This window comes from Ruditapes philippinarum, unplaced genomic scaffold, assembly GCF_026571515.1.
Source record: "Ruditapes philippinarum isolate M1 unplaced genomic scaffold, ASM2657151v2 ctg721_1_1_1_1, whole genome shotgun sequence".
In the NCBI taxonomy this organism is placed as follows: Eukaryota; Metazoa; Mollusca; class Bivalvia; order Venerida; family Veneridae; genus Ruditapes; species Ruditapes philippinarum.
Window position 1 is genome coordinate 327,778 of NW_026863746.1, and position 27,503 is coordinate 355,280.

Sequence of the window (27,503 nt, forward strand, 5' to 3'; positions counted from 1 at the left end):
AATTGGGCGATGTGCAGAACCCATCTCACCCTTGTGCCAGCTGAAGGTCAAGGCCCACACTTGAAGGTCAAAAAATTGACTTATAAAAAGTTTTTTAGTATATTGGGAAAATGAAAGGTTATTTGTAACTGTTTCGAACATGATTTGATAATAGATATTTTTACTATTACCTGTACTAATTAGACTTTTTTTCACCAGAGATAATTTCTTTTTATGTATTTGTGTCACTTAAGTTATTCCCTTAACCACCTTTCCAAGTTGTCTTCTGTCAAGGACATTGGTGGGGGTATGAATCGCATTCAGCGATAGTTCTAGTTATTCATGTTACACTTTCTTACATAAGGCCATTATTTTTTGATATTTCGGTTTACTGACCCGCCGCATCCATTTTTTGGGAAAATGAAAAAAAAAAAAAAATCTTGCCCCGAAAAAAAAAGTAACTCAAAATATGCGCTAATCAATTTAGATCTAAATGTTCTATGGGAGATTATAGAAGCCCAACTTATTACTTATTAGACTTGTCTAAAGAAACGTCGAGATAAATTTTGACGGGGATGTATTTTGCATGAAGAAAAATGTCTGCAAAATGAGTTAAACCATTTCTCGCCAAATTAATTAGGTTAATATCTATATATTTAAAATATAATTCATGTATGTATGTATAAAATCATATGTTTTGAAGGTCCAATTGTGTAGAAATGTCAAAGAAAACAACTACAAAAAAAAAAAAAGGCCAAAATACCGCAAGTTATCACTTTCATGGATACAGCGAGAGAAATCTTATTCAATGAGAAATCAGATTAAATTAAATTTAAAAAAAGAAATATAGTGACAAGATCACTATTTACAGATTTAACAAAAACAATTTAGTCTTTAAAAAGGAGTAGATACGGGTTTCCTTTCAAACAAAATTAAAAAAATGCACTTACTATTAATAATTTTTAAATGTCAGTAATTGACCGCTAATTTCCGATTGAAATATTTTTCAACTTGATTATGTCTATGTCTCTGACTTGGACAATAATTTAACATGTGTAATCTTTTTCTTGTCAGTTTTTTAAAACTTCTGTTATATAAATAAATGAGTGCAAGTCAGTTGAGTTTTGGCACCTTTGATGATTCGGATTAAACAACTGGGACTACATGTGTGTGAACATCAAAGATTTACCGACTCTTTTGAAGGGTCGGCGAGGTCTCTCGTGTGTATATTAAATAATAGCAACATGATATTTTATCAATTTGTGGATGCTATTTTGTTGTTTTGTGTATTTATAAGCACTGTGGAATTTAGACAGTCGGTCATTTAATTTCTCTCCGTAAGTACAACATATGCATCACATTTATCAGAATGGGAATGGGCTAATCATAAGAGAAGGGATACTTATAAAAGTATCTCACCATCCAGACATGAAGATAATTATGAAAACTTTTTTCTTTTCCTTTTTTTTTTTTTTTTTTTTCCCTCCTCCGACCCTACCTTTTTTGGAAAAAATCAGTAAACCAAAATATAAAAAAAAATGGCCTAATTCATTTAAAACTGCCTTGCCTCCAGATGAGCCAAAATATTTTAAGAATTTCAAAATTGTGAAAAATGTACTTTAATTTTAAGAAAGGTATATATACAAGATCCATACATAGATCCGTATATTTTATATATTTTATATGTTATGTTTAGTTTAAGACTGATTTTGCAGTATTTTATCACCATACTTCTACTGCGTAACTTAGCAGTAAGGGTTGTTTTTTGCATATGTTGACCACTTTTTTGGTAATTTTCTTGGATTGTAAATGCCGATTGCAACATGTAAATTGCTATATTTGTTCACCTCGAAATATTTCACGATTAAATTCATTTCCAAAATTTTCATGAAAATTAACATGATTCTGGAGGCGTGCTGCTTTAATACAAATTACAAAAATTGTGTATATAAAATAAAGTTTAAAATTACTTTGAATTTTTTATTTAAATTTCTTGAAAATTAATAATGAAGGGAAAATATATTTTTTCATTTGACCAGATATGTGGAAATTTAGATTTATATTACACCACAATACATATACAATGTATATTGTAAATAAACATTATAATGTAAAACATAATTATGTTAATGTCTAATTAATTGAAATACATAATTGATTTAAACAATTATTTTCTTTTTTGAGATTGATAAAAGGGAGACACAATAATTAAAAACACTGTCTTAAATTTTGCCTGAACTACTTTCTTACCTTGGAGCTAAATATAGATATATATTATATGTGTCTGTGTTTCTTACATAAATCATTCTATATACAAGTACCGGTAGATGTGAAATTATGTACATGAAATAAAGTTTTAAACTTACTTGATTTATAAGTATTTCATAGAAATAATCAATTAAAACTTGTTTTTTTCCGTTGACAAGATAAGTGGAAATTTTGTTATTTTTACTTCCTCTTTTGGTTTTAAATGAAATGAAAGGGAAATAACTCACTTCCTTTTACTAACAGTTGTCATGAGAGTTAATTGAATAATGTCCCTTTTAGATTTCAATAAAATTCTGTCAATATAAAAAGAACACATGATGATATGAGGCTTAATTATATGTATAATTCTGTCTATTTAAATAATATAAAATGTAATAAAACATATTTTTTAAAGAAAAACATAATTACATTATTTTCTGAATAAAATATCACTCACAGTTAGTGATAATACTCCACTCCTTCATTAAACAGATTTGCAAAGAAAATATCAGCAATGTTTTGGTAATTTGTTTTGTTGATATCAATGATGTCATTTCCTGTAATTTTTGTAAATATAACATAATATAAGGAAAAAGAAGATTAAAGCAGCATGCCTCCAGAATATAAGGAAAAAGAAGATTAAAGCAGCATGCCTCCAGAATATAAGGAAAAAGAAGATTAAAGCAGCATGCCTCCAGAATATAAGGAAAAAGAAGATTAAAGCAGCATGCCTCCAGAATATAAGGAAATAGAAGATTAAAATAAAATGCCTCCAGAATATAAGGAAAAAGAAGATTAAAGCAGCATGCCTCCAGAATATAAGGAAAAAGAAGATTAAAGCAGCATGCCTCCAGAATATAAGGAAAAAGAAGATTAAAGCAGCATGCCTCCAGAATATAAGGAAAAAGAAGATTAAAGCAGCATGCCTCCAGAATATAAGGAACAACTAAGTATAAGGAAAAAGAAGATTAAAGCAGCTTTCCGATCCAGATTCATGCTAATTGTCATGAAATTTTGAAAATGTATTTAGATGTATAATATTTTGAGATAACCAGAAGGAAGCAATTTACATATCATCAATGGCACTTGCAACCCACCTAAATTACCAAAAAGAGGTAAAAATATGCAAAAATAACCCTTACTGCGTAACACAATAGAAATATAGTTATAAATTCTGAAATATCAGTCATTAATCACATATAACATGTAAATTATTACTTGAATCTTGAATCTTTTTACTTTTCTAAAATCTTAGTAAATTTTTCCCAAGTTTGTTTTTATTGAAATATTTTGGCTTATCTGGAGGCATGTATGTGATTCATAAAATAAACAGCAAACTCCTTGATAAAGAGGGAACAAGGTATTATCTGAAGATGTAATAAATATTAAACCTAGAATACACTTAAAACCTCCAAATGTAGGCGAGTGATAAACTTTGTACAAGAGATACCATAGTTATTTTGTTACCATCAATTCATGAAGAAGTTGTAACATGGTCCAGTAGGTCACTTTGTCAAAGTATCTAGGTCAGCTGATATCAAAAATCAGTTTAAACCTCACTGCTATAGAAAAATTAAAAAAAAGGAAACCTTTTTTTCTTTCTTCAATTTTTTCTTTCTTCAATTTTCTTTTTATTGAAACATGGCCAGTGCAATATTTGTTGTCATGTAAATCACTTGAAGGAAACATGGCCTGTGCAATATTTGATGTCATGTTTATCACTTGAAGGAAACATTGCCTGTGCAATATTTGCTGTCATGTTTATCACTTAAAGGAAACATGAACTGTGAAATATTTGCTGTCATGTTAATCACTTGAAGGAAACATGTACTGTGCAATATTTGTTGTCATGTAAATCACTTGAAGGAAACATGTACTGTGCAATATTTGTTGTCATGTTTATCACTTGAAGGAAACATGACCAGTGCAATATTTGTTGTCATGTTAATCACTTGAAATTAACATGGCCTGTGCAATATTTGCTGTCATGTTTATCACTTGAAGGAAACATGAACTGTGAAATATTTGTTGTCATGTTTATCACTTAAAGGAAACATGGCCTGTGCAATATTTGCTGTCATGTTTATCACTTGAAGGGAACATTGCCTGTGAAATATTAGGTATCATGTTTATCAATTGAAGGAAGCATGGCCTGTGAAATATGTGTTGTCATTTTTAGCTCGACTATTCGAAGAATATGAGAGCTATTGTAGTCACCCCGGCGTCCGCGTCCGCGTCGGCGTCTGCGTTGGTTAAAGTTTTTTGTAAAGTTAAATATCACAATTATTACTTGAGATATTCAATTGAAACTTACAATACTTATTTATAGTAACAAGGTACATCAGATAGACAAGTTTGATAACTCTGCCTACAATATTGACAGAATTATGCCCCTTTTTAACTTAGAAATTTTGGTTAAAGTTTTTTGTAAAGTCAAATATCTCAATTATTGCTTGAGATATTTAATTGAAACTTACCATACTTATTTATAGTAACAAGATACATCAGATTGACAAGTTGGATAACTCTGCCTACAATATTGACATAATTATGCCCCTTTGAAACTTAGAAATTTTGGTTAAAGTTTTTTGTAAAGTCAAATATCTCAATTATTGCTTGAGATATTCAATTGAAACTTACAATACTTATCTATAGTAACAAGTTACATCAGATTGACAATTTGGATAACTCTGCCTACAATATTGACAGAATTTTGCCCCTTTGGAACTTAGAAATTTTGGTTAAAGTTTTTTTGTAAAGTCAAATATCTCAATTATTGCTTGAGATATTCAATTGAAAATTAAAATACTTTTTTATAGTAACAATGTACATCAGTTTGCAAATTGCATAACTCTGCCTGCAATATTTGCAGAATTATTTGCCCCTTTGAAACTTAAAAATTTTGGTTAAAGGTTAAAGGTCTTCAAAGATATTTACTTGAAACTTTACACATGCACTTAGGGTCATAATTGGAGGGTCATAATTGTATGTCACTGACCAAGTTGACCATAACTCTATCTTGCATTAAGGCTGATTCTACTTAGTCTCTTGGTTAATGTTTACATGCAAGTTTTACATATCTCAATAACTATTAAAGATATTTATTTAAAACTTCACATATGCATTTAGGGTCATAATTGTAGGTCACTGACAAAGATCCATAATTCTATCTTGCATTTAGGCTGATTTTTCTCCCCTTTTTCAACTTAGAAATTCATTTGTAAGTTGTTATCTCAATAACTACTGAGCCTTTTTTGGGACAATTTTATGCATTCATAATAATAAAGCAGTGATTTACTTGATAAAACATCTTAATAACAAGCCTTTGAACCTTTTCTGTCAAATTTATGTATTCATAGGTAATTAGTATTATTATACTCAATAAAACACCCTTGTGACATTACCTTCCGAATAGTCAAGTCAATACTGTTTAATTAGACTCTCTCTAAGGCCTATAACAAGAATTTATAAAAAAAATCAGCCCTTTTGTAAACTTAAAAAATTTAACATTATCAAGGCTCTTTTACTATTAAGCACTTAGAATAGTCGAGCGTTCTGTCCTACAGACAGCTCGACCCTTAGGAAAAGGAAAGGCATTTAACTTGTAGTTATATTGCAGTTATTTAGCAGTTTTTTCAAATAAATGCCTTTTTTACAATTTTTTGCCCTTCATCTTAATTTGTAGGATTCCATTTAAACAGCAGTTCTTAAAAAACTGGTAAAAACTTGTTGTTAAAAAACTTGTGTCCAGCATTTTTTACCAGTTTTTCAACATTTAAAAATAAATGGTGATGTTAAACAATACTTACATTACCATTTTTTACAAGTTATTTTCTTGAACCATTTTTTTAAGCTAAAAGATTGTGACAGAAGCTGCAGTTTTTACAAGTTTTATTTAAATGCTTTTAGGAAAATATAATTCATGCACACTAATATTCACTTAATACCTTGTAGTGCATCATAGCAATATTCCCTTGCAGAAATATATACTGGTATTTAAAAAGTCCCAGTATTTCCCAGTTATGATCTAGAAAATTCCAGAATGTTAAAACCAGTCTTGGCTATTCTAGTGTGGCCTAGGAAATACCAGTTACTGAGAACTAGGCATTTCTGATAATTTTTAAACAACTCATCAATTTCTAAGTTATACTAGGAATTGTAATTTATTTTCTGAGATTTCTAAGACTTAAGATTTTGCAAAATTCCTAGTCTTTAGGAATTACTTAGAATTTATCTTGTAGAAACAAAATCCTTAACATCTGTGCTAAATTCCTTGAATCTTACATAAATTCCTAAAGACTAGGAATTCTCTTTGTTGAAAGTAAACAAGTACATAAAGAAGGAAGACAATAAAATTGAAGATAAAAATGTTTTTTTTTTAAATAAAACAACATAGGGCCTACTGATCTAGATCTATTTAATAATATTTTTCTAGGATTACTATTATTATTTAGATTCTAATTGAAATTTAATAATCAATTGACCTTAATGGTCAACCTGCATTTCTGACAATTTTATCATTGGCCATTTAATTAATAGATAATAGGAGTATATAATCCAAAAAGAAATAACAAATGTACAGGCACTCCAAGTAAATCAAAGACGTATTATTATAAACCTTAAAAAAATCAATAATTGACATCTGAAGTATGTAATTTTTATCAGTTGTGTAGAGCTATTTTTAGCGCTCTCAAATTGCATCCACTGATGTCATGCTTCAGTGCACAGGCTGTGTGTATAAACCACTTTATACATTAGGGGGCAGGGGACCTAAAAATGAAAAATTTTGTAGTTCAGTGTGACCAGAAACACAATTCCAAATATTTCAAAATCTGTTTCACAGGCAGATAACCAGTTGCACAGCATTATTCAATGATATATGACATACATTGAAGAAAATAATAGTTTGCATGCATTGCCCCTTCAAAAAATGACTGACAGCAATTTATATTTACCCCCACCCAGCCAAAAATCACACCTAAAATGTACCAATATAGGCAATCTTCATGAAGGTGCAGCATACTCCAGAATCCGCCCGATTCCTTTAAAAATATCAGTAACACGCAGTGCAAGCTATGGCATTTTCAGAAATGACAAATAAAGTGTCTGTCATACGTTTAGATTTTTCACAAAATTTATCTGAAATTTCTTACTTGTTTGGCGCCAACTGTCAAAGCTTGATTTTTAACTTTTTCACCTCCATTCGGAGAGTCAGAAATACATACAAAGCTACCAAAATGCTTAGTTTCGGGTAAAAACCCAAAAATATATCTCATTTCCTACACACAAACAAGAAAGAATTACAATGACAGAGAAATATCAGAAGTTATCAGTACCTTCAAAACACCATGTCTGAGTTATTAAAAAATTTGACCGGGGCCATCATTCGAATATGTCCCCTGCCCCCTTATACTGCCTGTTGACATTTTTATGGAGTGTGATTTGAACATATGTAGATCTAATTAGGGGTGGATTCAAGGTGATAATTATTGCATAGTTGAAAATCCAAAGTGGCAAATTGACTCTTGTGCAGATTTTTTCACGTGTCATATTTGTGCATTTCCAAATTTTCACGAGTCAAAACCCGAATCCCCGCGTCAATCGAGAGTCCTGAATTAAAGTAGGCTGACGGATATTAACGATGATAACTTAGTCTTTACTTAACCAGCGAACCTTTACGATTATACTCGAGCAATATCCGTATATTTACGCTAACCAAGACGAGCATAATTTCATGACGTATTGGATACGTATACAGTACTGATGACGTAGCAACACAATTGTTTTGGAAACTACTGTAGCATTGTATGAAATTCAAGCGCTTGTTGGGCTTAAAATAATAGATTTTTGAAATAAAATTCAACGATATAATTGAAATTATTCAGTCATTGTATTGACGGCAAAAACAACAGAAGTACACGAAATTTTGCGAATCAAGCACATGTTACTGACGTAGTACACATGTTTATTACGTAGAACACAGGTTTATTGTGCGCGCAATATTCAAAGACGGCAGACACTTCGTCTCTTATCAACAGTGAACTGATATCGTCTCCCCAATAAAGACATACAACGAGGAAGGTGAAATAGCTCAAGCAAATTATCAGAAGATCGAAGACCTTCAAAGCTGCAATCGGTGAAATTCACTGTGAGTATTGTCATAAATGCACTGATTTTTTCCCAAACAGAGCCGGCGTGTTTATGACCCCTAGAAAAAATGAAGAGTCTAGATATTATTTTAATGACCTTTCTTCACTTCTAAAAGCATTATTTTGTAACAATTTGCCGACTGTAACAATAGAAATAATAATTGTATTTCCAGCTTATTCCTAGTTACAGTTAAGATACTTAAACCTTACTGGAAAAAATGCGTAAACGGACATTTGTCACATATTTTCGCGACCTGTTTTTATTTATTTCTTTGTTGAACAGGAAAGATATAATAATAATGAATAAAAAAACAAAGCATCGTTGAAGATGGTTGTGCTTCCCTGCAGGAAATTATTTGCTTATGCCCTCTAAAAGTTTAAAATATTGTTTTGAAAAATGCATGTTAGCAAGTTTTTTTACTTCCAGACAGTTTAATACCCTAGTATGCAGACAGTTCACTACCTTAGAAATTTTGCACTTGTATTAGAAAAAAAAGTTTTTCATAAAGAAACAATATTTTTATATCACCATTAATTTATGTAGATCTAGTTATATATTAGAATATGATAAACAAGATCAACAAGAAAAGATAATGTTCAATAAGCCTACATCATGTCTGTATTTTAAAATAACACATTACTGACTGTATTTTTAAATCACAATAAGATACCTCCAAAAATTTATTTGAAACAGAAATCATGTTTTCTGTTTGTTTTTGATTTGTATGTGTGTGTTTGAGTGTGATTTAATCTCTAGATTTCTGTGCATGTATAGGAATTATTGGACCACTAAAAAGTTGTCAAGGCCACCAAAATTTATCGGTCAGTGGTCCAGTCCCAGGTGACAGCCTAGCTAAAATGGTTTGTCTTTGACACTGCCTAAGCCTATACTAGAGAATCTGAATACTGGTCCATTAAAATAAATCCCACATGATGATTTGCAAAGAACAAAAATAGCACAAACAGTGACTGTCATACTTTAAGCACTAACCTGAATACATTGCCTTAATCTCAGTCATTGAATTTAAGATTTTTGAATATATACTTGTCCGAATTCCAGTTTTGAATTTATTCTACTATATATTTAATTTAATTCTCTTAAAATTTACACTGGTCATGGGCCACCGGGCCAGTGCTTAATTCGATGACTGTAATCTGTTATTGTATTAGGGGGCAGGACGTGTAGTGGTTGAACACGCTTGAACAAGATATTTTTGTGGCCCCACTTTAGTGGCGAACATTTAGATTTACCCTTGTCCGTCTGTTCTCTTTTGTGTCGAATGTAACTCAAAAAGTATTTGACCTAGAGTCATGAAACTTTACAGGAATGTTGATTAGCATGTGTAGTTGTGCACCTGGGTATTTTTGTCTGGATTTATATAGTATTTTTAGAGTTATTGCCCTTGACTTAGTAAAATTTTGCAATTTTCAACTTGTGTCGCATGTAACTCAAAATGGGTTTGACATAGAGTCATGAAACTTTGCAGAAATGTTGATCAGCATGTGAAGTTGTGCACTGGATATTTTCGTGTGGATTTATTATCTTTTAGAGTTATTGACCTTGACTTAGAAAATTTTTGCAATTATCAACTTGTCGCATGTAAATCAAAAAGGATTTGACCTAGTCATTAAGCCTTACGGGAAGGTCGGTCAGCATATGACTAGTTGTGTACCTTGGGTTCCGCTTGTGGATTTATCCCGTATTTGTAGAGTTATTTCCCTTGACTTTGTAAAAACCGTTTCATTATGTTGTGTTATTTGTTCCTTGAGTGCTTGAGTTAGAATCAACCAACTTTACAGAAATAATGATCAACATCACTAAATTACAGGAATAACAATGATAATAAATAATAATAAAAAAATACACAGTATATTTTCATAAGTTTGCCTTTTTTGGTGAACTTCAAAACTCACATATGTGAATAAATGAGCATAAAAACTGCCCTGGATTTTCACTTATCAAATTTCAAAATATGTACATGACCAGTTTATAACTTCAATAGCTTTGTATAACCAAAAGCTACAAATCTGAGGCCCAGAACAGAGTGTGTCATAAACACTTCCTTCATGAATGGCCATTTAAAAAGAAAATCAAATAACATACAAACCCACTTACCTGAAAATATATGTGAGAGTTTTGTAAATATTTAAGACACAGAAACCATTTTGTCAAGTTTGCAATGATTTTACTCGCTTGAACCAAGTGTGCATTCACTTCACGTCCTGCCAAGTGATTTGTATTTATTTCGTATTCAAATATCTTGGTATATTTCCATATGTAGAGAAATGTATTTGTTTGATTTCAGATAAGAATTGGTACCACAAGGCCACAAAGGGAGGAGTTCAACTTACTCGTGGATGATGTTCAAAGCTGAGGAGAGTGAGAGCTTAAATCTATAAAACGGGTCAAAAACTTTTGATATAGAAACTGTCATAAATTCTTCAGTTAATTGAAAGAGGGCAAGTTGTACAAAATGCCATGGAGCTAAATATACATGGAGAAGAAACTGTGATGTCACACAGTTAAATTCAGTATTGTGTTCAGAATTGTGGCAGAATTGTGTTCTTATAAGTTATCATATGTCGGGGATTTTCAGAGATTTGATGCATCCTGGGTAAAAATAGCCAAAACACCGTCATATTGAATTCCCGGAGGAAGATGAAACATTTTTTTGCTTAAATAAGAAGCAATAGTTATTTATTGTAAAAGGTACTATACACACTTTTCTATACAAATATTTCTCTGATGAAAATCTATGTAGGGGTATGTTAACAATAATTCATGGATATCGTCCAAGTTTAACGAGAATGCGAAAATTGGAGACTATCGGGAAAACCCAATTATCACCGAAGCCTGCAAAGGATTGTGGGTCTGAATCTGACTATTATCTATTTTTAGAGCTTCCTATCTGTTGTGTGTATATAATTCTGTGAAAATGCAAAGAAGTCGTTGGATTACCAAAGATCAACATTTCATTTGATTACCAGAGATCATCAATTCACTGGATTGCAATATAACGTAAATGATGTACACTAGACAGCTAGGCCTTTAGAATATAAAAGATATCACCATCAAAGAAGAAATAAAATAACTTTTTTAAAATGTTATCCAATCTTTTAATGCTTTTAAAATGTAAGCACTATTTGGTGTAACGTCTTGTAGGCGTTACAAGAATTATATGGTGTTTTTCAACATTTTGACCATTTTAGAAGAGAAATACTATGATTTCTTTTTCGTTTTTGTTCATAACAATGTCATTGGATAAGATTTTTGTACTTAACATTTTTGCTCATTACAAACGCATATATGGCCTTTAATCTCAAAGTTCAAAAGATCCAGAGGCTTATTGTGAGATTTTTGACAGTTCAATATGTCTGTTGTTCGTCTTAACAATTTCTAATGTTAAATACATTAAAAAGTGTCCAAAACTATAAGTCCACACAGTAATCAAACTGGTTGCCTAATGAAACTAAAAGGGCAATGCTTTTGAGTTCATGAAAAGTTAGGGGATTTGGTGATTTGTAAGAAATCTATGTACATACATATGTGTCAATGTAATAGAAATTCCATGTACATGTACATTTATTTTCAGATGTGAACAGTTGTTAACAGTATTATATTAGCTCAAATAAATGCAACAGTTTTTTGAAAGTTTTTTTGCAGTTATTTATGAGGTCATATAAAGGCTTCAGTAGTTTTTTGAAAGTTTTTTAATGATGTCATATAAATGGTTGAAAATGCAAACACAATTTTTTGGCAGTTATTTATGAGGTCATATAAATGGTTGGAAATGCTATCTCCATATTTGGAGGCAGTTTTATGATGTCATCTCATTTACATATTTCGGCTGATTTCAATGCTTTTTCAATGCTAAATAACTGCATTTTAAATGCATTTTAACTGCATTTTAAATGCTTTCTACATAATCACATTTGTCAAGGAAAACTGCTTAATAAATGGTTAAAACTGGTCAGAAAAACAATGCTAAATAACTGCAAGTTAAATGCCTTTCCTTTCCTGTTATCAATTGAAGGAAGCATGGTCTGTGGATTATTTGTTGTCATGTTTATCACTTGAAGGAAACATTGCCTGTGAAATATTAGTTATCATGTTTATGAATTGAAGAAAACATGGTCTGTGAAATATTTGTTGTCATGGAATCTGGGATACTTGCCCCATAGTAAAAGAATGTATTTTTGAGCATAGGAATATAATTAAATGTCCCTTAGTAGAAATGCAAAGGTAGATATTTTTATCCCAGAGTACATATTAAGATATAATAAAGAGTATCTGTTTAAAATGCTCTAGTTACATTTAAATATTTTGACTATAGGCAAACTTGAAGAAATATTTTTACTGTGAATGTGTTCAGTTTTTGATAAGACAATATTTCTATTTTGGAGTGGAGGGGAGGGTTGGCTGGGACAAGTGTCCAACGTGATATTTTCACTGGGGAAAATATCCAATTGTGCATTTTAAGAGTAGTGGCAAATGTCCTTGGCAGTGAGTTTGCATTCTTAAAGGGATTATAAATTCTTTCATGTGAAGAAGGAATTCAGCAAGGTTACAAGGGGTTGGTGTTTCCACTCAAGTAATACAAATGGGAGCACCTGAGGTCTTCCTCCACCAGTAAAGCTGGTTAAATTTCCCTGATGGCTAATAGGCTGATACAGTGTCCATGTGACTTAAAGCTCAATCAAATGAATAAATAAACTGTCTTACATTATAAGAGTTATTGCCCCTGAGTTGATATTAAATGTTGATAATGTCACTATAAATCAAGTAAGAAATTGAAAGATGTTTTCACAATAGCCACTTACTTATTTACGTCATATGTTTCACAGTATTTAAATGTGACTAACAGTGGTCATGAGACTTATTTATTTATGTTATATTTTACATTATAACCATGAAGCAAATTGTTTTATATCATATTTTGTACGATAACTTATTTTATATTTAATCAATTATGATATTTTTCATGTATCTATTTATGTCGGCAAGCTTAGCTCAATAGGGAGCAGCATTTGATTAGTAACCCAGGGGTCGTTGATTTAATTTATTGGCGAGGAGAAATTTCTCTATGACAACTGATTTTGGTGATTAAGTCTTATGGTCATTTATTTCTCATTTCTGGTTTAGAAATCATGTGAGATTAGAAGTCTTATGGTCATTTATTTCTCATTTCTGATTTAGAAATCATGTGAGATTAGTAGTCTTATGGTCATTTATTTCTCATTTCTGGTTTAGAAATCATGTGAGATTAGTAGTCTTATGGTCATTTATTTCTCATTTCTGGTTTAGAAATCATGTGAGATTAGTAGTCTTATGGTCATTTATTTCTCATTTCTGGTTTAGAAATCATGTGAGATTAGTAGTCTTATGGTCATTTATTTCTCATTTCTGGTTTAGAAATCATGTGAGATTAGTAGTCTGTCACTTGCGGAGATATTGGTATTTACTGGTTAGTTATCCAGGAAAGCTGGTTAGGTGGACTGACCATAGAAATATGACCAAAAATGTGTTAAAATCTGTATTAATTAATCAAACAAACAGTAAAAACATCTATTTCTATCTATTTCAGTATGATCATACACGTATATCAGCTCTTGCTAAGAGGTTAATTGACAGAGTTACAGAAAAAGTTCCACATGTTATACGGAATGGAGATCCAGAAAAGACTTACCCAGGTTTGGAACCTTATACTCTCTTACAGCCTTTGATGCATTCATTAGTCCATAAAATGTTAGTCAGTCTATCACACTCAGTATTGTCAGTCTTGTTAACTTTGTGACATGTCAAAGTATTACCTCACTCAGGAGTGACACATTTATGGTATAATCACAATAATTTTGTGTCGCTTGCTATAGAATAGCGGCGACATAAAGGGATCACTTCTCAATTGTCTCTCAGTCCAAAAACTAGCAATAATTGTTTCTGTGCTTTTTCTTTGCAACTACTGGCTAAAATTCAACAAAATTTATGGGAAATTTATGGGAATTTTCAATACCAAGAACCGAAAGTTATCTGTCTGTCGGTACCACATGATTTTGCTCATTATTTTGAAAGCTGTATATCACAAAATTCTCATATTTCAAAATACTGATTTGTCATAACTAGTAGATGACCCCTATTGACTATGTGGTCACTAGCGCAAAGTGGCAGGGGCCTAAAATGTCATAATTGTTAGTGCTCATTATCTTCAAAGTCTGCATATTTCAGATATTGATTTGTTATAACTAGTAGATTACCCGTATTGACTTTGGGTCACTAGTTCAAGGTCAAGGTCATGGGGGCCTAAAATGACAGAATGGTTAGCCTTCACTGTCTTGAAACCTATTTATCACAAAGTCTCCATATTTCATGTATTGATTGGTCATAACCGAGTAGTAGATTGATTTTGGGGTCACTAGGTCAATGGTCAAGGTCACAGGGGCCTTAATTGTCAAAATGGTTTCCACTAATTATTTTGAAAGCTATTTATCATGAAGTCTTCATACTTCAAATACTGATTGGTCATAACTAGTAGATGACTTCTATTGATTTTGGGGTTGGATTCGGACCCTAATGAGTGATATTAAGGAAAGATGAATTTCAAGTTAATATTTTCATTTTTACCTTACATGTAACATTATTTCTATATGAAAGACTTTTTATAACTCGTAAAAAATTCTGGCCCCGTCCTGAGTCAACCAGGAAGCTTCTGAACCAGGAACCAAAATTTTAATATAGTTACAGTAAAGTCTCAAGAGTTAACTCCCTTTTGATATTATTGGTAATGCCTTTTTCAGAGGAAAGTAATATTAATTAACAATCTGTATATACATGTATGGGAAGAGACATCTGTTTTCTGTTGTTTGTTACCATTGATTGGCCTGTAACAGTTTGTAAATGACTTTATATTATGTATTGTGTAAATATATATACACAGCTGTGTCACTGTGTGGCGCTTCAAAACATATTTTTCCCTCTTTATATCAAAAATCGTGTATGAAGGAAAATTTAATGTTTTTAGAAATTCATTGATAGAGTCTTGAAAAAGTCAACATTTTAGAATAAGAAATGTGAATTCTTTGAGAGGAGAAAATAAAATGACCAAATTATGTAAATCATTAAACAATATACAAATCGAAAACTTTTATAATATTTTCACAATTGCAGGTTTTCATTTTGTAATGTAAATATTGAATTCAAATTTTAAATGGACTTAAGTACGTACAATAGGATACAGTCAATTCAAATTTTAAATGGACTTAAGTACATACAATAGCATACAGTCACCTATAGTCTGCTGGTGGCAACAGGTTCTATCCATGACTGTTTAATACAAACCATATCTGCTGTGTGATCATGTTTTACACTGTTTGCTATTCAGTTAGTACTTGAAAATTTTCCCTTAAAATGATGAATGGTGATGTCCAGATTGAAATATGGACAAGTCCATTTAAGATATTTTGGGTGGTAAGGGTTAATTAAGATAAGCTCATTTATAAGTTCATTTATCTCTATTTTCTGAGAATTTTATATCTCTCTCTCCCACAATTTGTAAAGGTCAAATACCACATCTCATATAAATCAACCATCTTGTGCAAAACTGTTTTGCACATTGAGAGCATTCAAAATGCTACCATTATACGGAGACACAAATGCTGTGAATCTACATGTATAATCAATTAAGACAAAAACATTTTATTCCGTCCCTTCATTAAACTGTTGGATTGTTGCATAATGCTCTGATACTTTTTTCAGTTTTAAGGGCCATCGTAAGATTAAGGGATTTCAATTTCAGTGAAATAAAAAGACTGGGCTTGAACATGTTATTATAACATCTAGTGCTTTACCCTGCTGTAGTCCCTTGTAACTATGGGGTTGTCTTGAAGGGTTTTGTCCCGCAGCCTCAGTCTTTAAAAACACTACCATGAATGCTGCAATCTTTGATTTTGGAGTGGTTTTGACTTAGGACAATCTTAAGATACCTTTTAAACACTCCTAGACTTAGGACTGTTTTTGGTCATAAATATAGGAGTCATAAGTTAGGACCTTTTTTTAAGACTTTCTTTGAAACGCAAAATTGTCTCAATTTATGACCGACTTAAGACTCTCTATGAAACACAGCCCAGATTTTCAACCATGTTTATCCCTGCATCATTGCAAGAGGTGAGTAAATGGGTTCGAAATATTGAAGTCTATGTATCTCTGCATGGTGTTACTTTAAGTTTGTAACACCAGAGGTTAGCCAAAATCATCTTTCCTGTTTCGGTGCCTTATGACCTAAAATGTGTTGTTGCGCAGTAAAATCCAAACAAAAAAAAACAAAATTACCTAATGGAAACAAAAGTTATCAGCTCTTATTGACAAGTATAGCCAGACCTGTAGGCGCTTTTGTCCAGTTGGACCAGTCTGAAATGTTGCCTGACCAACTTTAAATTTTCATTCTACCCCTCTGGAATAAGTTCATTTAAGAAATTCTGCAGATGAAGGTTTAAGTAAATTGTCATGAAAGATTAAAAATTAGCCCACTCTGTGAGTTTAATAGAGACAATTTGTTTAAGGCATGTGTAAAGACTTTCAATCCCAATTTAAAAAGTCAATATTTGTCTGACAACTTGATCTAAGATATTTCTATGTGAAGCCATCTAGTCACTTATTAAAACATTGTATATTTAGAAATAAGTTTGAAAGTTCTTGAAAGAGTAATAGAAGTGGTAAGCGCTCGGGCAGAAATATTAGTATATGGCTTATTTATAACTTAAGATTTTTGGTGATCGTCCTGGTAAAGTAAAGTTTATTGATTTTTTTTCAGGATGTGTGAATTTGTCATTTGCGTTTGTGGAAGGTGAGAGTCTACTGATGGCATTAAAAGACATTGCTCTTTCATCAGGAAGGTGATGATTATACTTTTCTTTCATTATTAGACTTTTTTGTTCTTTTCCACAATTAGGTTGATAACCATGATCATTTCATGGGGATATTGTGATTACCAATTGCTTTAATTTACATTACGCTCATTTTTAGCTCACCTGAGCAATGCTCAGGGTGAGCTATTGTGATGGCCCTGTGTCTGTCGTCCGTCTTCGTGCGTCGTCAACTTTTGAACATTAACAACATCTCCTCTGAAACCAATGACTGCACATCAACCAAACTTTACAGAAATGATCTATGGGTGGTCCCCTTTCAAAGTTGTTCAAATGGTTCCGGTCTGTTGCATATGTAGGTCATAGGGCCAGAAAAGGATTTCAAAAAACACAAAATTAAAAAATCTTCTTGTCTGAAAGTACATGGGCCAGAGCTTTGATTTTTGGTATATGGTATCATCTATGGGTCCTCTACCAAAGTTGTTCAAATTTTGACCCTCGTGTCAAAATTGGCTCGCCCGGGGGTCATAGGTTTTTCCTTATATGTATATAGTAAAATCTAAAAAAAATCTTCTTCTCTGATTTGGCAAAGGCCGCAGATTAGATATTTGGCATGAAATATTGTTTAGTAGACCTCTATCAAAATTGTTCAAATAATGGCCCTCAGGTCAAAATTGGCCCCGCCCTTTATATACATATAGTGAAAACTTGAAAAATCTTGTGGTCTGAAAGTAAATGGCCTAGAGCTTTGATATTTGGTCTATGGTATCATCTATAGGTCCAAAACCAAAGTTGTTCAAATTTTCTTCCTAGAATTAAATCGGCCCCGCCCCTGGGGGTCATTGATTTTCCCTATATGCATATAGTAAAAACTTAAAAAATCTTCTTTTAAAGAACCCAAAGAGCTAGAGCTAAGATATTTAGCATGAAACATCTTCTTATGGGTGTCTAACAAGTTTGTTCAAATAAAAGCCCTGGGGTCAAAATTGGCCCCCCCCAAGGGGGTCATTGATTTTCCCTATATGCATATAGTAAAAATTTATAAAATCTTCTTTTAAAGAACCCAAAGAGCTAGAGCTAAGATATTTAGCATGAAACATCTTCTAATGGGTGTCTATCAAGTTTGTTCAAATAAAAGCCCTGGGGTTAAAATTGGCCCCGCCCCAGGGGGTCATTGATTTTCCTTATATGCATATAGTAAAAACTTATAAAATCTTCTTTTAAAGAACCCAAAGAGCTAGAGCTAAGATATTTAGCATGAAACATGTTCTAATGGGTGTCTACCAAATTTGTTCAAATAAGAGCCCTGGGGTCAAAATTTGCCCTGCCCCGGGGGGTCATTGATTTTCCTTATATGTGTAAGGCAAAAACTTTAAAAAAAATCTTCTTTGAAAAAAAAACAAATAGCTAGATTTTTGTTACTAAGCATGAAACATCTTCTAGTGAGTGTCTACAATTTATATACGCCCGTTTGAAAAACGGGTCGTATTATGGGAACGCCCCTGGCGGGCGGGCGGGCGGCGTCCAATTTTGTCCGGAGCATATCTCCTACATGTATGGAGGGATTTTAATGAAACTTCATAGAAATGTTCACCACTATGAGGAGCAGTGTCGCGCACATGAACCAGGTCTCTAGGTCAAAGGTCAAGGTCACACAGCTCATTGAAAAATGCTTGTCTGGAGCAAAACTTCCACATGTATAGAAGGATTTCAATATTACTTGGCACAAATGTTCACCATTGTGAGGCGGAGTGTCGAGCGCAAGATTCAGGTCCTTGCGGCCAAGGTCAAGGTCACACATAGAGGTCAAAGTTCAGATAAAAATATGAAGATGTGTATATGGACCATTTAGTCATCATTTATTGAGGGATACAAATGGTCATTTTCAAGACTATGGCTGTGATACATATAATTTAGGTCAATATATACAAGGTCAAGGTCACTAAAGATGATGAAATATCCAGATTTTGTCCGGAGCATATCTCCTACACGCATGGAGGGATTTTAATGAAATTTCATAGAAATGTTCACCATTATGAGAAGCCATGTCACGCACATGAACTAGGTCTCTAGGTCAAAGGTCAAGGTCACACTTAGAGCTCATTGAAAAACGCTTGTCGGGAGGAAAACTTCCACATGCATAGAGGGATTTCAATATAACTTGGCACAAATGTTCACCATTGTGAGGCGGAGTGTCTCGCACAAAATTCAAGTCCCTGCAGCCAAGGTCAAGGTCACACAAAGAGGTCAAAGTTTAGATAAAAATATGAAGATGTGGATAGGGACGATTTAATCATCATTTTTTGAGGGATTGTAACACAAATGGTCATTATCATGACTACGGCTGTGATACATGTACTTTAGGTCAATATATGCAAGGTCAAGGTCACTAAAGATGGTGAAATATCCAGATTTTGTCTGGAGCATATCTCCTACATGTATGGAAGAATTTTTATAATACTTTATGGAAATGTTCACCACCATGATATGTATTGATCCAGGTCTCCAGGTCAAAGGTCAAGGTCACACTTAGAGCTCATTGAAAAACGCTTGTCCGGAGCAAAACTTCTACATTCATAGGGGGATTTCAATATAACTTGGCACAAATGTTCACCATTGTGAGGCTGAGTGTCGCATGCAAAATTCAGATCCCTGCGACCAAAGTCAAGGTTACACATAGAGGTCAAAGTTCAGATAAAAATTTGAAGATGTGTATAGGGACCATGTAGTCATCATTTATTGATGGATCGTAGCACAAATGGTAACTATTATGACTACAGGTGTGACACATTTAATTTAGGTTAATATTTGCAAGGTCAAGGTCACTGGAGATGATTAAATATCCAGATGTTGTCCGGAGCATATTTTCTACATGCATGGAGGAATTTTAATGTTACTTTATAGAATTGTTCACCACCATGAGACGTAGTGCCCTGCACATGAACCAAGTCTCTAGGTCAAAGGTGAAGGTCACAGTTAGAGCTCATAGAAAAAACGCTTGTCTGGAGCAAAACTTCTACATGCATAGAGGGATTTCAATATAATTTGGCACAAATGTTCATCATTGTGAGGCTGAGTGCCGTGCATAAAATTCAGGTCCCTGCGACCAAGGTCAAGGTCACACATCCTGTGCATATCTTCCCTACTGATTTGTTTTAAATATCATTTAACAACACAGTGCCAAGAATAAAAACTTGCTTGCTAGATAACACTTATCCATAATGCCCCCATCTCCATCTAAAGCTTTCGTAAACGGGCGTATTTTGTGACTATGGCACCTTTGTTGTTCATATAAAAGCCCTTGGTCCAAAATTGGCCTCGCCCCGGGGGTCATTGATTTTATTTATGTGTAAATGGGGTCAAAACTGGCCCCGCCCTAGGGGTGTCATTGCTTTTAACTATATGTGTATAGTTAAATCTAAAAAAATCTTTTTTTAAAAAACTCAACGAGTCAAACCTTAGATGTTTAGCATGAAATATCTTCTAATGGGTGTCTACCAAGTTTGTTTAAACAAAAGCCCTGGGATGAAACTGGCCCCGCTCTGGGGGCCTATATACTGGTGAGCGACTTCAGGGCCATCATGGCCCTCTTGTTTTATTTTCTTTCAAAAGATTGACTGTTTTAATGGGGGATTGACCAACAGTTGACATTGGTCAATATCAATTCTCAACACTCAATTAAAAGTGCTGGCATCAATGATCGCGAAGGACCAGAAAAAGATAGCAACACTGAAGTGAAGTAGGGGGCAAATTTAACCCACTCTGTATTACTTAAATAGTAATCATGTTTGTTAAATAACAGAGATACTTTTTGTTTAAAGATATACTATGCTCATCCTTGAGAAATATATTTTGATCACAGAAACTTCCCTATTACAGGTCAAGTAAAGTTGGTCCTTTGAAAAAAAAAAATGCCAGTTTTTTTAATGACACTATATATTTATATTGTAACCACCTACAGCTTGTGGAGTTTTTAACATAAAATATCTACTTTGTGTGCAGTCAAAACATGTTTATTTTATATTAACAAAGAGACTGTTTTAGCAATTATCAATATTTTTCTAACATCAAATTTGAGCATATATAGTATTTCTTTATTTTTACAAAATCACCATAATGGTATAAAAATCATGATTGTATATTTTCTTAAAGTTAAACATGTATGTAAATGATTTATTCATAAGTTATAGCTTTATACCCTTTAAAACACGAAGTTAAAACCATGATATTTGTTTATACATTCAGTACTGGTACTTCTTAAGACAAGATTGTTTGATTATCAGGTTTTTACACAGATTTTATCACATATAATTAACAATTTCTCCCCAAGTGATCAACTACTTATCCCAGAATTATTTCTTAATAGTTGGTGTAGCTAGAGACAAATGACCATTACACTTGATGCCTGGTATCAGTTGTCACAGAGACATTTTGTCTTGTCTCAGGACCAAACTAGTAACCTCTGGACTACAAATCTAATGTTCTCTGTATTGAGCTACTGGTGGGTGGACTCAATCTTAAAAAGCATTTGACAGTTTGTATATATGTTGATTGTTTACTAACCAGGGCGTTTGGATATAAGTTGATTGTTTACTAACAAGCACGTTTGTATATATGTTGATTGTTAACTAACCAGCACCTATGGATAAATGTTTTTCAGTGCTTGTACATCAGCATCTCTAGAACCATCTTATGTTTTACGTGCAATCGGAGCTGACGAAGATTTGGCTCATTCCTCAATAAGGTAGTTACAATAGATTTCTTTATTTTCTTTACAAATATACACAAATAAACTGAAATATTGTCATTGTTTTGCTTTCCTTGGGTAAGGTATTTCAAGGGAAGGGTGTAATTGTATGCTAAACTTGTCATATGTGCCTCAACAAAAAGCTTATGATACTGTACTGAGTATAAACTTTATTGTTACTTTACTTTCATCAAACTAAATAGCTATAATGGATTTTACCATCTTTCAATCAGGACAAAACCATAGATTTTATTGAAAATTTCAAAATGTTAAGATATTGAATAGCAAACAGTGCAGACCATGATCAAGCAGTACAAACAGATGTGCCAGACTATCTTGGTCCACACTGTACACATGAGTATAATCAGTACAAACAGATGTGCCAGATTGTCTTGGTCTGCACTGGTCGCATGAGTATATTCAGTACAAACAGATGTGCCAGACTTTCTTGGTCTGCACTGGTCTCATGAGTATATTCAGTACAAACAGATGTGCTAGACTATTTTGGTCTGCACTGGTCACAAGAGTATATTCAGTACATACAGATGTGCCAGACTATCTTGGTCTGCACTGGTCACATGAGTATATTCAGTACAAACAGATGTGCCAGACTGTCTTGGTCAGCACTGGTCACATGAGTATATTCAGTACAAACAGATGTGCCAGACTATCTTGGTAAGCACTGGTTGCATGAGTATATTCAGTACAAACAGATGTGCCAGACTATCTTGGTCTGCACTGGTCACAAGAGTATATTCAGTACAAACAGATGTGCCAGACTATCTTGGTCTACACTGGTTGCATGAGTATATTCAGTACAAACAGATGTGCCAGACTATCTTGGTCTGCACTGGTCACATGAGTATATTCAGTACAAACAGATGTGCCAGACTATCTTGGTCAGCACTGGTCGCATGAGTATATTCAGTACAAACAGGTGTGCCAGACTATCTAGGTCTGCACTGGTTGCATGAGTATATTCAGTACAAACAGATGTGCCAGACTATCTTGGTCTACACTGGTTGCATAGAGGATATTTGTTTAGTTCAGTGTAAGATCGGAATATATTTCACCGAGTGAGCACCAAAAGGTATATTTCACGAGTGGCGCAGCCACGAGTGAAATATGAACTTTTGGTGTTCACAAGGTGAAATATATTTCAATCTTACACTAAACTAACCAAATTTTCTTTTTATTACATGCAAAGAAACGTTTTAAAAAGACATTTAACCTAATACTGAATGAAAAGCGCGCCAAATAATAATACAACGTGATGTCATTTTCGACGTCACGTCATTAAGTTGGTACCCAGTACTGTGCACGCTGGTATTTCACTGAAACAACGTAAGGGGCTTAAATTCAAAACAGTGAAATTATCGAAGTGGTAATTTCACTGTTTCAAACAGTGAAATTACCAGTTTTATATCACTGATATATTTCTATAAACCACCGAACAGCATGTAATAAATGAGTATATTCAGTACAAACAGATGTGTCAGACTATCTTGGTCTGCACTGGTTGCATTAGTATATTCAGTACAAACAGATGTGCCAGACTATCTTGGTCTACACTGGTTGCATGAGTATATTCAGTACAAACAGATGTGCCAGACTATCTTGGTCTACACTGGTTGCATTAGTATATTCAGTACAAACAGATGTGCCAGACTATCTCGTCTACACTGGTTGCATGAGTATATTCAGTACAAACAGATGTGCCAGACTATCTCGTCTACACTGGTTGCATGAGTATATTCAGTACAAACAGATGTGCCAGACTATCTTGGTCTACACTGGTTGCATGAGTATATTCAGTACAAACAGATGTGCCAGACTATCTCGTCTACACTGGTTGCATGAGTATATTCAGTACAAACAGATGTGCCAGATTATCTTGGTCTACACTGGTCGCATGAGTATATTCAGTACAAACAGATGTGCCAGACTATCTCGTCTACACTGGTTGCATGAGTATATTCAGTACAAACAGATGTGCCAGACTATCTTGGTCTACACTGGTTGCATGAGTATATTCAGTACAAACAGATGTGCCAGACTATCTTGGTCTACACTGGTTGCATTAGTATATTCAGTACAAACAGATGTGCCAGACTATCTTGGTCTGCACTGGTGGCATGAGTATATTCAGTTGCCCCAATTTAAGTCTTAGGGTTATCAACTTAGTTACTTTACAGTTTCTATATAAAAGAGTGTAGGAGCTATTTATTATAGAAAAATATGTACATGATATAGGGTAGTCATGCTTGATGCTTTAAATTAAGTTGGACACAAATTTGTTATTATTATATTTTTTACTTAATCGCAACAGGTGAGAACATAAGCATGCAATTTCGGCAGAGATTTGGATTATTTCGTGTGATGGAGCTCTCAGGGTAGCTTACAGAACGTCAGTGGTTCTACTCAGCTGCCTGTTTGTGTCAGAAATAATGCACAGATTAAGGGGAAACTTTAGGTCTTCCTCCACCAGTAAAGCTGGAAAGTCACCATATGACCTATACTGTGTTGGTGCAACGTAAAACTCAACAAAACCTCTGTTTATCATATAAGATAAATGCCTTTCTGTACCGTACTACAGATATTATTCATACTGAAAACAGAACAGTGGCCCAAAACTTACAGTCAAGTGTGAACTGTATATCATTATACACTTGCTCAAAGAGGAAGTATCATAGGTACATGAAATATTGTTTAAAAAGTTTTATTTTATTTTTTTGTTGATGCAAGAAACTATAGGATAGTGCATGCACTTATTGTCACTCTTAAAACCATTTCAGATTTGGTATTGGAAGATTTACAACCCAAGCAGAGATAGACTACACAGCTGATAAATGTATTGAACATGTGACCAGATTAAGAGAAATGAGGTTCGTATTTATAGTATATACTTATAAATGAAATATTGAGAAAAACTGATGAAATAAAATGCATATTTTTTATTTTCCATATTTTCATTGTAAAAATTTATTTTTCACTGCAGTGAAAGATATTTTCCATATTTTCACTGGTGTCTTGACAGACTACTTTCTTTTAAATTTAACCAATACACAAAATTGAAAGAAAATTCGTCCTATTCATGAGGTTAACAAAAGAGAAAAAAAAGTTTAAAATAATCAGAAAATTCAAGATTTTTCTTCAAATACAGGATTTATTAGCTCACCTGTCACAAAGTGACAGGGTGAGCTTTTGTGATCGCTTTTCGTCCAGCCTTCGTAAACTTTTACTTTAAATGACATCTCCTCATAAACCACTAAGCCAATTTCATCCAAACTTCACAGGAATGTTCCTTTGGTGGTCACCTTTGAAAATTCTTCAAAGAATTTAATTCCATGCAGAACTCTGGTTGCCATGGCAACCAAAAGAAAAAACTTTTAATACATTCTTCTAAAAAACCCAAAGAGCTAGAGCTTAGATATTTGCAAGAAACATCTTCTAATGGGTGTCAATCAAGTTTGTTCAAATAAAAGGCCTGGGGTCAAAATTGGCCCCGCCACAGGGGGTCATTGATTTTTCCTATATGCATATAGTAAAAACTTAAAAATCTTCTTTTAAAGAACCCAAAGAGCTAGAGTTAAGATATTTAGCATGAAACATGTTCTAATGGATGTCTACCAAGTTTGTTCAAATAGGAGCCCTGGTGTCAAAATGAGCCCGCCCCGGGGGTCATTGATTTCCCTATATGAATATAGTAAAAACTTAAAAATCTTCTTTTAAAGAACCCAAAGAGCTAGAGCTAAGATATTTAGCATGAAATATGTTCTAATGGATGTCTACCAAGTTTGTTCAAATAAGAGCCCTGGGGTCAAAATTGGCCCGCCCCGGGGGACATTGATTTGCCTTATATGTGTATAGCAAAAACATAAAAGTCTTCTTCGAAAAAACCCGAATCGCTAGAGTTTAGATATTAAGCATGAAACATCTTTTAGTAAGTGTCTACAAAGATTGTTCAAATAAAAGCCCTAGGGTTTAAACTGGCCCCGCTCCGGGGGGCCTATATACAGGTGAGCAACTTCAGGGCCATCATGGCCCTCTTGTTTTCATCTTGTGGTATGAAAATTATCATATTTCAATTGTGGCTACTGCCACTCGTAAAATGTTTATTTTTATACCACTTTATGAAAATAAATCTTGTATTTTTACAGAAGAAACTTGAATATCCTCTATATATTTATTTGAACATGATTAATTCCTCAACATGATGGCCTCAAGCTGCTGGAACCAAGAGCAATTAACCTTTGCCACCAGTATTGAGCCAGGCGAGTCTGAAAATCTGTGCAGTCAGACGAGGCCCTATACTGTTGACTGACCAACTTTATACTTTCATCTTGATTTCCCCAAATTTGATAAAGGACAGTTCCAAAATAGGAACTGGACAAGTCTTTGTAATAAATTCAGCAGGTTGGGGGTTAGAGGGTAAGAAAATATAAAACCAGACTTGAGGCTGGAATCAGAAATTGTCAGATTTTGATACATTGTGGAGCGGCTTTCAGAGTTCAAATGCATTTTGCAGGCAACTTGTAAATTTATTTCTAGACTGTAACATATGCAACCAGAGATTTTTTCACCTTATGTATCAGAGACCTATAAAAGGCCACTTCCCAATAGAAATTTTCTTTAAAATCATGCAGTATAACAAAAAATCTTAACTTACTCCAGCTTTTTTACTTCCCAAATTAGCAATTTTAGCGATATTTTGTCCAAAAATCAAAGAGTCTTAGGCCACTCCCAATTAAGTTGAAAAAATCACTGGCAAGAAGAATGTTGCACACCTATTTGCTGAGAAGGCAGTAAAGATGGTTCAATAAATAAAAAAAAATTCAACATGTTTCAAGAAAATATTAAGCAAATATTATCTAAAATAGAATAAATGTCTTTAGTCTTTATTGAGCATATAATGCTGAAGGCATGATATTTTAATAAACATTGTTATTAAATGTTAAAGTTTAACCTGTTGTTTTGTGTTGAAGGCATGAAATATTTTAATAAACATCATTGTTATTAAATGTTAAATTGTAACCTGTTGTTTTGTATTTAGGTCCTTTGATATTTTAATAAACATTGTTATTAAATGTTAATTTTTAACCCATTGTTTTGTATTTCAGTCCTTTATGGGAGATGGTTCAAGAAGGAATAGATTTGAAGACGATAAAGTGGTCACAGCACTAGAACAAAATGTTCATAATTATGTGATATTATATATAAACAGTTGGCCCGGTTACTAAAAAAGTCTGAATTTTGTTGAGGGGAAGTGTTTGTTTTACACACCAACAGTTTGTTTCTTGATATTTTTTTTCTGTATCATTGACAATGTTTTTATGAGTACCAGTCCAGGATTTGAAAAATACTGTAGGATCAGTCTACTGATGTTAATTAGAACCAGTCTACAATAAATGCCTCTGTCAATGTTATTTTCAGAATTGTCAAATTTTATGTATGATATAATGTTGAATTGTTGATATGAAAATGCAGGCAGACCATTTACAGCCACAAAATAATATTATAGTACA

The 27,503-nt window shown here is 33.2% G+C and overlaps 1 protein-coding gene and 1 long non-coding RNA gene across 2 annotated transcripts in view; both read left to right on the plus strand.

Annotated features, from left to right (window-relative positions):
- Positions 1-27,267, plus strand: part of LOC132723200 (cysteine desulfurase-like) — a 76,256-nt gene extending 48,989 nt beyond the window's left edge. Inside the window, exons 9-13 of the mRNA XM_060707876.1 lie at positions 13,961-14,066; positions 17,180-17,261; positions 21,892-21,975; positions 24,774-24,863; positions 27,099-27,267. Coding sequence (XP_060563859.1) covers positions 13,961-14,066; positions 17,180-17,261; positions 21,892-21,975; positions 24,774-24,863; positions 27,099-27,162 — 426 coding nt within the window. The 3' untranslated portion in view covers positions 27,163-27,267. The remainder of the gene's footprint in view (positions 1-13,960; positions 14,067-17,179; positions 17,262-21,891; positions 21,976-24,773; positions 24,864-27,098) is intronic.
- Positions 7,659-12,027, plus strand: LOC132723199 (uncharacterized). Its single transcript, XR_009624711.1, has 2 exons — positions 7,659-8,374; positions 10,682-12,027. It is a non-coding gene; the product is annotated as an uncharacterized LOC132723199 (long non-coding RNA).
- Positions 27,268-27,503: the final 236 nt, after the last annotated feature.